The sequence below is a fragment of the Schistocerca piceifrons genome, chromosome 1, assembly GCF_021461385.2.
Source record: "Schistocerca piceifrons isolate TAMUIC-IGC-003096 chromosome 1, iqSchPice1.1, whole genome shotgun sequence".
Lineage (NCBI taxonomy): Eukaryota > Metazoa > Arthropoda > Insecta > Orthoptera > Acrididae > Schistocerca > Schistocerca piceifrons.
In genome coordinates, this window is record NC_060138.1 from 187205824 (window position 1) to 187218043 (window position 12220).

The 12220-nt window shown below is 40.0% G+C and overlaps 1 protein-coding gene across 1 annotated transcript in view; it reads left to right on the top strand.

The window, feature by feature from the left end:
- Positions 1-12220, top strand: part of LOC124803216 — a 200073-nt gene that overhangs the window by 55406 nt on the left and 132447 nt on the right. The window contains exon 4 of the mRNA XM_047264399.1: positions 1317-1550. Coding sequence (XP_047120355.1) covers positions 1317-1550 — 234 coding nt within the window. The remainder of the gene's footprint in view (positions 1-1316; positions 1551-12220) is intronic.

A 12220-nucleotide genomic window follows, 5' to 3' on the forward strand; every position in this document is an offset into this window, starting at 1 on the left:
GCTCTCTCACAGTGTCTAATGATTACTGAGGTAGCTGAGATGGAGTATTTGGTGGTAGGTGGCAGCACAATGCACGTAATATGAAAAATGTATGTTTTTGGGGGTGTCCGGATACATTTGATCACATATTGTATGTCAGTCCTCATCCACACTATTCTCTCAGTGATCTCATGTTCTGTTCTATTGTGTCATTCACTCCAACCCCAGCCTCATATATGATAGTGTGCAACACACTACGAGGGTTTAGAGTCATAATGATGTATCAACAAAATTTGCCATTTTGACTTATCTGCTTCACCACTGTCTTAATGTTAAAACTGGGAATTATTGAATGAATGTAAACACACACTAAGAACTATGAGATATCACATTTATCATCAATATGAATTTGGTGGTGTAGTAATAGCATTTCTAGTGTTGCAAAATTTCTTTTGCCTTCATCTCAAAACAATTTTGTTGGTACGTTGTTCTGATTCTAAACCCCTGACTAAAGGCCACATGTTCACCAGCAGGAGCCTCACGGTTCAGTATTAGTATGCTCTTCCTTTACTTGTCCTCCCTCTCCTAACATTTGGTCCCTATGTTCACTTGACCTGTATCTTTCCCTTGCCTCTTGTTTCCTTATTCTCTCCCCTGCTCCACCCAATTCAAAAATTTTGCTTCAGTGAGGCCACAGTACTAGGTAATGTAACAAAGTGTGTTTGTCTGTGTCTGTCTGCTTTGAAGGAGAATACAAGTTCTTCAATAAAGAACTAATAAAAGGCATTTGAATTTCCAGGTGAGTGAGTTCATCAAAATTGCAAAATGTCATGGCAGTGTTTTCATTACCCGTATACAGCTGTTGCCAGGTGTGAGCCAACACTTCCCCTTGCCCAAGGGCAGGTGGGAATGGAACTGCATTCAACTTCTGGCACAGAGAGTCAGGCTGCACCTCGCATGCCTTTCAGTTGGCTCTTGGCGGGGAGTACTCACAGTGTTTTGTAGCCAGTATTGGATCCCGAGTAGAACTTAATTTGTAGCTGCAGCACCTACATAAACCAACTGAGAGACTATCTTGTTACTGTGCCAGAAGAATATGGAAGTGACACTCACAGAAAAGCCACATAATTTTGACGAACTCACTCGACCGGAGATCTTTATTGTAGTTCAGCTTGCTAAGAAAGACAATGACATCATGTCAATAAAGAAATTTAAATTGCTCATGTTAGCATTTATTAGTTTTTTGAGAATATGTTAATGCAGTAATTGAAGTTGTAAATCCTTACACATAATGTAATTGTGATCTCCAAATAATTGGCTTCAATTCTGCCACATAGGTGCTAGAGACACTGCTTGATGAAGCAGCTAGCGCAGCAGGCATTGCCAAGGTAGTGACACAAGAGGGGGGCCACAGTGAAGGCATTGGACCCATGCTTCCAGCAGCACCACCAGAGCCAGAGATCCGGCTATCCCCTGCAGACTGGCGTCGTATTGCATTGTCCTCGCAGAAGACTCCTGCTACGGTAGAAGAAGACGATGTGGTGTTTGTTAATGCCCCTCCACCTGAGATGGTTTGTATTTCCCACATCACTGGCTAAAATGAGTCTTATAAATGAAATACCATGTATGTTGCATGGCCTTTAACAGACAATTTCTTAGCTGATCTTTCTCTTTCTTTCTCTGTCTCTCAACACACACACACACACACACACACACACACACACACACAGAGGGAGGGGGAGAGAGAGAGAGAGAGAGAGAGAGAGAGAGAGAGAGAGAGAGAGAGATTGATTCACTGTGTTTTTTCGCTAAATTTACCTCATTTGAATCTTTGCTGGTGTCATTTGCTGTTGCAAAACTTCAATTTGCACTCAAGAATTGTTTTAACTAGTGCACCTAGTTCGTGTTACAGTTGCACCATTTGACACTTCATCATTAGAATTTCTTTGGATTCAGTGGCATCCTGCTTGTCATTTTAGTGTTAAGAATTGTTCTTTGAATCATTGTCAAAAACATTACAATACATGGTATATTTATGGCGTAGGGTTGTGGCGATCCCATCGCCCAGTGGGAAACCACTGCAGTCACCCACCTGAGTATTGGCGGAAAACCATAGCATTAATAGGGTGTAGAGGAAATGTGTATCCTTCAACCGCAAACAACTGGGCCCCTCTACGGTTCACAACCGTAGCTGTAACTCGGAGCTTGCTCCACAAAAGGTTTAACCCCTTTTGACAGTCAACCTTGGAAGGAAATCTTTTAAGGAAAACTCCACCGCTTGGCAACAGCCAGGAAAGACTGCATTCGGATATGGTGGGCAGTCATTTAAAAGATAATTTAGATGAGCCCGAGCATCTGAAATTACCCAAGACTGACAGCAGACAGAAACTTAGACTCAAGACAGGACAGATAAGTAACATAGCGACGCACAATATAAATTCTCTCATTCAACCAGTTCAACCAGGTAAACTCAAAATTTTGACAGACAAAATGAATCGGCAGGGGATTCTGATAACCGAACTTTAAAAAATGAGAAACACGGATCAAGAACCAATGGAATCACAAGGATATAGAATTTAGAAGGGAATACCAATGGAAAGAGCAATGAAGCAATGCCTGCAATTTGGAACAGGATTCATGGTCAACCTCAAAGTGATAGATTCCATAATAGAATTCAAAGCACAATCTCCTGGGCTCTCAACATTAACTATAAAAGCAGTAAATAGAACATACACAAGATGCCCCAACTAATGACAAAAACAATAGAAAAGACCACAGAGAAGATGTGGATGGATTTTGGGAGCTTTTGCATCAGACAGCAATAAACACCAACAAAAATCACACCAAAATTATAATTGGGGACTTTAATGCCCAATTAATAAGGGAAAAGAAGTACAGAGATGTAATAGGCAAATGGCTAGCACAACGAACCAGAATGGCATGAGACTGGTGGAATTCTGTAGAAACCATGACATGATCTCAAAATCATGAGAAGCCCAAATAAACTTAAAACCTGGAAACACCCAGACTGGACAAAAGGAGAATGGCAGTTGGATCATGTCTGCATGGATAAGAACTACCACAAGAAAATCTACAATGTGAAAGTCCTGAGAGGAACTGACACTAGAGCAGATCATTACTTGATAAAAATAAAAATTAAGCTCACCCCACTGAGAAAGAAAAAATCCCACCCAAAAAGAAAGAGAACCCGTGACCCTCATAAATTGATAAATAACAAGGAATATGAAGAACAAACTAGGAATATAAAAATAACAGATGATCTGGATGAAATTATTCCTCAATTGAAACAAATAGCTGAACAAGTAGCCCCAATAAATCCTAGGGAAAAACACCAGTGGTGGAATGACGAATGTGATAAAACTGTGGAAGATAGACACCACGTCTAGTTAAGGTATCAGAGTCAAAAACAGAAGAATGTTACTTGGAACTCACAAAACAAAGAAACATGACTCAAAAAACATACTCTACAATTGCTGTAAAGACCAACTTGAAAAGGAGCTAGGAGAATATCAAGGAGGATTTAGACCCTGTCCAGAACAGATCATCACATAACATTAATAATGGATGCCTACAAAAGGAGACAGAAGCAACTAGTCACAACTTTTGTAGACTTCAAAAAAGCTTATTATTGCATCCACAGATCTTCTATGCTGGACATATTAAAAAATTTTGGACATCATCCCAAATTAATAAAAATCGATAAAATTAACCCTTACGAACACCAAGTCCAAAGTAAAATATTGAGGAGAACTATCTGAGCCATTTACAATTAAAAAAAGAGTAAGACGAGGAGATGGTCTATCACCACTGCTCTTCAAATGTGCTCTTGAATACTTGATGAGAGAATGGTACAAAGAGAATCCTAAAAACATAACAATTGGAACCAAGAAATATGATAGAAACATATATGATATAAACCTAAATTGTTTAGGATTCACAGATGACTTGGCATTACTATCTAATAATGTACAAGAAGCTAGAAATCAAATAATGAGCCTGCAAAATGTAGTGCAAAAAGTAGGACTCCAGATATCTTTCAAAAAGACCGAGATGATGGTAACAGACCCGCTAGTAGTAGACCACGTAACAGTAGACAACAGAAAAATTAAAATAATGAAGCAATCTAAATATTTTGGTGAGATTATAACACACAACTTGGATCAAAAACCTGCTTGGTAAGAAAGAACCAATAAAATGATAAAAGCTCAAAAACGAACATGGTCTAAATACAATAAGAAATGTCTATCAGTTCAAACAAAATTAAAACACTACAAGACGGTGGTTCAGCCGGAGGTAACATACACAAGCGAGACTGTTTTCAAAGTCACTCAGAGAAACAGAGTCGACAAAACATTAAAAGTAGAGAGAAGAATATCTAGAACATGCATAAATAAAAAATACCAGAAGGAAGAACAATGGCAGATAGTGTCGAGTGAAGAAGTGTGCAGGGAACTGGAGCCCATCACAGATACTAAATGTAAAAAGAGGATTTATTTTTTTTTTTTTTTTTTTTTTTTTTTTTTTTTTTTTTTTTTTTTTTTTTTGCGACATAATGGGGACACCAGGAATCAGATTAACAAGAAAAATTATGCAGAAACTGTGGAATCTGAAGCAACAAGTAGGATGGATCAAGGAAATTACATAGAGAAGAACTAGATATAACCTTGGTTGATCTGCAAAACAAGACAGAAAATCTCAAGAAACTGAAAGACAGGAAAATAAGATTTAAACCCAAATTAGACAAACGACACACAATGAAAAGAGTATTTACACATGAGGAAAGGCAGGAAAGATCAGAACGAATGAAAGGGTACTGGGCAGTTAAGAAAGAACGAAATATGTGCTTACTGAAGAAGAGGATCAAGAAATGATTGACTAAAGTGGTCCAATGAGGACATAAAAGCAAATTGTAATAGCAACACGGTATATTTTTCTGTTTATAGCTTGTGTCTCTGAGTATTCCATGATTATCATCATTATCATTATCCTTTTCCAGACATTCGGCACATCTATACTTCTCCCTGCATTATGATCTTCAGTCATACTCATGTTGTTTTGCATGTTATGTCGTTTGCCCATCTCCCATTGCATCAAACTCATAATATTTTTGTATCTCTTTGTAAGCCAGCAAACATCTTCCTTCAGCTGGGAACCATTCATTACTCTGTCTTCATGTTCTGCCGACCTCCATTTAATTTTCATCAATCTCATGAGTATGTCTCCCACTACTGTCTGCTGCCTGATCTGTTGGTTTGTTTTTGTATCTTTCATAGTGCATTACCGGCCATTAAGATTGCTACACCAAGAAGAAATGCAGATGATAAACGGGTATTCATTGGACAAATATATTATACTAGAACTGACATGATTACATTTTCATGCAATTTGGGTGCATAGATCCTGAAAAATCAATACCCAGAACAACCACCTCTGGCCGTAATAACGGCTTTGATACGCCTGGGCATTGAGTCAAAACAGAGCTTGGATAGCATGTACAGGTACAGCTGCCCATGCAGCTTCAACACGATGCCACAGTTCATCAAGAGTAGTGACTGGTGTATTGTGACAAGCCAGTTGCTCGGCCACCTTTGACCAGATGTTTTCAATTGGTGAGAGATCTGGAGAATGTGCAGGCCAGGGCAGCAGTCGAACATTTTCTGTATCCAGAAAGGCCCGTACAGGACCTGCAACATGCGGTCGTGCATTATCCTGCTGAAATGTAGGGTTTCGCAGGGATCAAATGAAGGGTAGAGCCACGGTTCGTAACACATCTGAAACGTAATGTCCACTGTTCAAAGTGCTGTCAATGCAAACGAGGTGACCGAGAAGCGTAACCAATGGCACCCCATACCACCATGCCAGGTGATACGCCAGTATGGCGATGACGAATACACACTTCAAAGGTGTGTTCACTGCGATGTTGCCAAACACGGATGCGACCATCATGATGCTGTAAACAGAACATGGATTCATCCGAAAAAATGACGTTTTGCCAATCGTGCACCCGCATTTGTCGTTGAGTACACCATCGCAGGTGCTCCTGTCTGTGATGCAGTGTCAAGGGTAACCGCAGCCATGGTCTCCGAGCTGATAGTCCATGCTGCTGCATACGTCGTCGAACTGTTCGCTCGGATGATTCTTGTCTGGTAAACGTCCCCATCTGTTGACTCAGGGATCGAGACGTGGCTGCACGATCAGTTACATCCACGCACATAAGATGCCTGTCATCTCGACAGCTAGTGATACGAGGCTGTTGGGGTCCAGTATGGCGTTCCGTATTACCCACCTGGACCCACCGATTCCATATTCTGCTACCAGTCATTAGATCTCGACCAACGTGAGCAGCAATGTCGCGATACGATAAACTGCAATCGCGATAGGCTACAATCCTACCTTTATCAAAGTCGGAAACGTGATGGTGTGCATTTCTCCTCCTTACACGAGGCATCACAACAACGTTTCACCAGGCAACGCCGGTCAACTGCTGTTTGTGTATGAGAAATCGGTTGGAAACTTTCCTCATGTCAGCACGTTGTAGTTGTCGCCACTGGTGCCAACCTTGTATGAATGTTCTGAAAAGCTAATCATTTGCATATTACAGCATCTTCTCCCTGTCGGTTAAATTTCGTGTCTGTAGCACGTCATCTTCGTGGTGTAGCAATTTTAATGGCCAGTAGTGTAATTTTATGAAAAGGGAAGTTGCTACTCACCATATAGCGAAGATGCTGAGTCGCAAGTAGGCACAACAAAAAGACTGTAATAAATAAATCTTCTGGCCAGTAAGGACTACTTCAGAAATTGACGACAGACACACACAGAAACACTCAAGCAAACGCAGTTCACACACACACACACACACACACACACACACACACACACACCTGCACTTTCAGCAAACTGAAACCACACTGTGAGGAGCACCAATGCATGATGGGAGTAGCGACTGGGCGGGGGTAAGGAGGAGGCTGGAGTGGGGAGGAGGAGGGATAGTAGGGTAGGGATAGTGGACAGTGAAGTGCTGCAGATTAGACGGTGGGCAGGGGAGAGGGGGGTTAGCAGAAAAGGAGAGAAGTTAGAAGATTGGGTGTGATGGGTATTGAGGGCTGTATCATGCTGAAAAGGGAACAGAGAAGGGGTTGGGTTGATGAGGACAGTGACTAATGAAAATTGAGGCCAGGAGGGTTACGGGATTGTAGGATGTCTTGCAGGGAAAGTTCCCTCCTGCACATTTCAGAAAAGCTTGTGTTGGTGGGAAGGATCCATATGGCACAGTCTGTGAAGCAGTCATTGAAATGAAGGTTGTCATGTTTGGCAGCATTCTCAGCAACAAGGTGGTCCACTTGTTTCTCGGCCACAGTTTGTCAGTGGCCATTCATGCGGACAGGCAGCTTGTCGGTTGTTGCGCCCACATAGAATGCAGTACAGTGGTTGCAGCTTAGCTTGTAGATCACTTGACTGATTTCACAGGTAGCCCAGCCTTTAATGGGATAGATGACGCTTGTGACCGGACTGGAGTAGGTGGTGGTGGGAGGATTTATGGTACAGGTCTTGCATCTAGGTCTGTTACAGGGGTACAAGCTATGAGGTAAGGGGTTGGGATCAGGGGTTGTGTACGGATGGACGAGTATGTTGTGTAGGTTCGATGGACGGTGGAATACCACTGTGGGAGTGGTGGTAGGAAGGACAGTGGACAGGACATTTCTCATTTCAGGGCATGACGAGAGGTAGTCGAAACCATAACGGAGAATGTAATTCTGTTGTTCCAGTCCTGGCTAGTACTGAGTTATGAGGGGAATGCTCCTCTGTGGATGGACAGTGGGACACTGGGAGGTGGTGGGAGACTGGAAAGGTAAGGTATGGGAGATTTGTTTTTGTACAAGGTTGGGAGGATAATTACGGTCTGTGAAGGCTTCAGTGAGACACTCTATATAATTTGAGAGGGACCGCTCATCACTGTAGATGTGATGACCACGAGAACTTTCTCTGCAAGACATCCTACAATCCCGTAACCCTCCTGGCCTCAACTTTCATTAGTCACTGTCCTCACCAACCCAGCCCCTTCCCTGTTCCCTTTTCAGCACTATACAGCCCTCAAAACCCACCGCACCCAATCTTCTAACTTCTCTCCTTTTCCGCTAACCCCCCTCTCCCCTGCCCACTGTCTAATCTGCAGCACTTCACTGTCCACCATCCCTACCCTACTATCCCTCCTACTCCCCACCCCAGCCTCCTCGTTACCCCCACCCAGCCGCTACTCCCATCATGTATTGGTGCTGATCGCAGTGTGGTTTCAGTTTGCTGACAATGCAGTCGTGTGTGTGTGAATTACGTTTGCATGAGTATTTCTGTGTGTGTCTGTTGTCAGTTTTTGAAGAAGTCCTTACTGGCCGCAAGCTTTATTTGTGACAATCTTTTTGTTATGCTTATCTGCGACTCAGCATCTTCGCTGTATGGTGAGTAGCAACTTTCCTTTTCATAAAAGTATTGTGAAAGATACAAAAACAAACCAACAGATCAGGCAGCAGACAATAGTGGGAGACATACTCATGAGATTGATGATAATTAAATGGAGGTCGGCAGGACATGAAGACAGATGAATGAATGGTTCCCAGCTGAAGGAAGATGTTTGCTGGCTTCCAGAGAGTTACATTGCATCCTGGATTTTCCATTGTTTGGTTTCATAGTAATTTTCAACATATGTCTTCCTTTTCAGAGGTGTCAAAAGTTTAGATTCATTCAGGAATGTTTTATTTACATTTGTTCCGTCTTCACTTTCTCAGTTTAGGAATATGGACACTACTACTTGCTTTGCTAAGAATTGTTCTGGTGCTACCTTTTTGTACTCCTTTTTCAAACTTAATTTTCCGCTATTATGATGAAGTCTAATAGAAGCTGTAGCACCGACATTCTTCTATACACTAATGTAGGGTGAATCAGTGCCTTGTTCGTCAAGGGCAGTTCTACCATTACATCTATGCCTGTACACTGCATGCCACATGACAATGTGTGGTGGAAGGTACTTCTGGTATGATTATCTATTTCCCCATTTCCTGTTCCAGTTATGAATGATACTTGGGAAGAAAAGCCTTCACTAAGCCTCCGTATGAGCTCTTAATTTCTCCAATTTTCTCATTGTGGTTAATTCGTGGGATGTTTGCTGTAGGATTTAATGTATTGACTGTGTTTTTGAAATTTGTGATCTTGAAATTTATCAGTTAACTTCTCCATTATGTACAATGCTTCTCATGTAGCCCTGCCACTGTAGGTCAATGAGCATTTCTGTAACCTTCTTGCAGTTACTAGACACGTCCATGACAAAATATGCAGCTGCTCTTTGCATCTTCTCTCTCTTTTGAATTAATCCTACTTAGCAAGGTTCCCAGACTGATAAGAAGTGCTTAAAATCACTTGACAAGACATTTTGTAGATCACTGTTTTTGTGGATGAATTGCACTTCTTAAGATTCTTCCCATACATCTCAGCCAAGTATCTGCTTTTTCTACAGCTATTTTTATGTGGTTATTTCCTTTATATTACTTTGTGTGATGATTTATCTTGAATAGTGTAACCAAACCATAATGGGTCTTTTGGGTTTTCGTGCAATACGTTAATTTATTGGCATTGAGGGTCGCCGCTCCATCTTCAGACCACTTTCCTTTTTTCATACCCATAACACTTTGGTGACAAAACCCGAGCGTAGCTCCGGCCACAGCGTTGTGTTCAAAGAACTGTGTCCGAGTGCAGCTCAGGCCACGCTTTCCTTGATGCGCATGCCACCTATCGCACAAAAACTGTTCATCATTCATAAGAGAACAATGGATGTATGTCTTTCTACCTGTCCCTGACAAAGATGCCTTCTGTTGTCAATTTGTAGAATTATTCCAAAAGAAACATTAGCAAACATAACAGCTGCCTTTGCAAATCTCTGAGCCAATATGTAATTGCATTGACATAATTTTGTGCCTGTACTTGTTAGGTTTCTCAGTTTTCCGTAATTCTGCTATGAATCTGTCAAGTTTGTTGAGGAAGCAAGAAATTTTGGAAGCTCGAGAGAAAGAAGTTGTTCAGTAACTCACATTGCAACTTTTTTTAAACACATAATTATATTGTTTGTCCTCATTATTTTAAAATTTGTTAGTTATAAAAGCACTAAGTAAATATGGAAAATACATTTTGAAGCTTGGTTTTTTAAATTATATATTACTCTTGAAGATATATCAATCACATATGTGCCAGTAACACTTTAAATAATGGCATAAATGGCTGAGTTTCTAGACCCGACATCCTTTGAAGTGGCCAGTCTTCAAAGTGTTAATGGCATTAAACAAGCACATCATCTGGCATTACTTCCAAAATATCATTAGTGTGGATTTTGTTGAAACATGGATCTCAAGCCTTTTTAAAATCTTTTAATTCCAGGCAAAATGGTAATTCATACCCATTGTTTCCTCTATAATTTCCTTGTAACATTTCAAAATAAAACTCAGTCACCTCTTGCCCAATTATTTAAATTTCACTTTTCTGGTTTCAACAGATTAATCTTTCATCTTCAGAAGCCTATAAAATTTGGGATATTATGAATCATTAGTACTTGGCCATACATACACTTCTTATACTTCGTAAACTGTCTGGTCAAGTTCTAATGATTTATAATATCCCATGTTTTTTAGGCTTCTGAAGATGACAGATTAATCTGTTGAAACCATAAGAGCGAAGTAAAAATAATTGTGCAGTTGACAACTGAAATATTTACTGTAGTTGCTAAGAAAATACCAGCTACAAATAAAATGATATTTAATTAAAACTTGCAAATGATTCATTGTGCTGTATTTATTTGTAGATCCAGCTTGGTCACTTGCTTGGTTGAAATCCAGTGATTGTTGTATATGGTTGGTGATAGTTGCAAATGTTTGTACATCATAATGAGAATTCTTTGATAGTTGTATAGTTTTTCAATGTCTTGTTTGTCTTCTTTCTTAAGAAGTACAAATGTTGCAGCATAGTTCCAGTTTTAGGGAACAAGCTACTTTGAAAGTTACATATTTATTTTCCCCAAGTGGTAACCAGTTTTAATGAAACACGTCATCGTCAGACACCTTTCCTTTCTTCATGCTACAAATGGCTCAAGAGACCTCACCTGGCATTACTTTCAGAATTTCATTATTTTTATTAGTAACTATCTGTGTTTCTGATTTATCTCTTGACTTCGACAAACATGTAAAGAAATCTGGGAATGCTTGTACTATTTTCTCTGTGTTGTTTGTTGCTGTGCTGTCTGCCTTCTTAACTGGTAAAATGTTATATCCACCTTACATAAGTTTCCTTCATACTCTTATTGTTTTCAACCATTATTCTCTAGCATCTTTTTCGAAGATGTTTCTGAATAATTTTGTTCAATTCACCATGTTCTGTTAATATTAATTGTAACTCTCACTTTCTCAGTAATAGCCACCATGTCCCATTTGAAATTATTTTTCATTTTCTTGTGCGTCCTTCTTACCTGAAACATATTTTACTCTTGGGCTAGTTACAATTTGCTAAATAACTGCCCCCGTTGTTTATGCTTGTATCATCTTCATTTTCGAAGGCGCTGAAAGTGTTGCTTAATTTAATCTAGTACAACTCCCTATTCTTCGAGACACCTACATTCTCAGATCCTACACTTGTGGAATCTATTTCTGTGTAGCCTTGTATCTGTTTCTGTTCTACATCTAATGAGTCTATGACATCTGTCAGTTCAAAAGTGAATACTGGACATCACTTGAAATGTTCTCCATGTTGATAGTTTGATACAATCTGGTCAGGTTCATTTGTAATTTCAGGCTCATTCGTTGTTCCATTTGGACATAGCAAACCCCATTTTTAAATTGTTTTCTTTTTCTACACTACCTTAAGAATAGGCACTTTTCTTGTTTGCAAATTCAGACCATATCTGATTACAAAAATATAAGACACACATGCCTTATTGCTTTGTTAATTGTGATGTTTATACAGTTCAGAATGGAAATATCATACCTCCTTGTAGTTTGTTTAAATTGTGCTTTCTTGTCTTTGATTTTTTAAAAATACATGTATCTCCATTTTCTTCTCACTTCCCCTCCTCTTCCCTGCCCAAAAAGAAGTGTCATTGCTTTTCTTGTCCTCACAAAGCGATTATGGTGTGTTTTTTTCTGAGAGACATAACAGTTTATACTGCCACTTTGATAGATATTACTTTTGA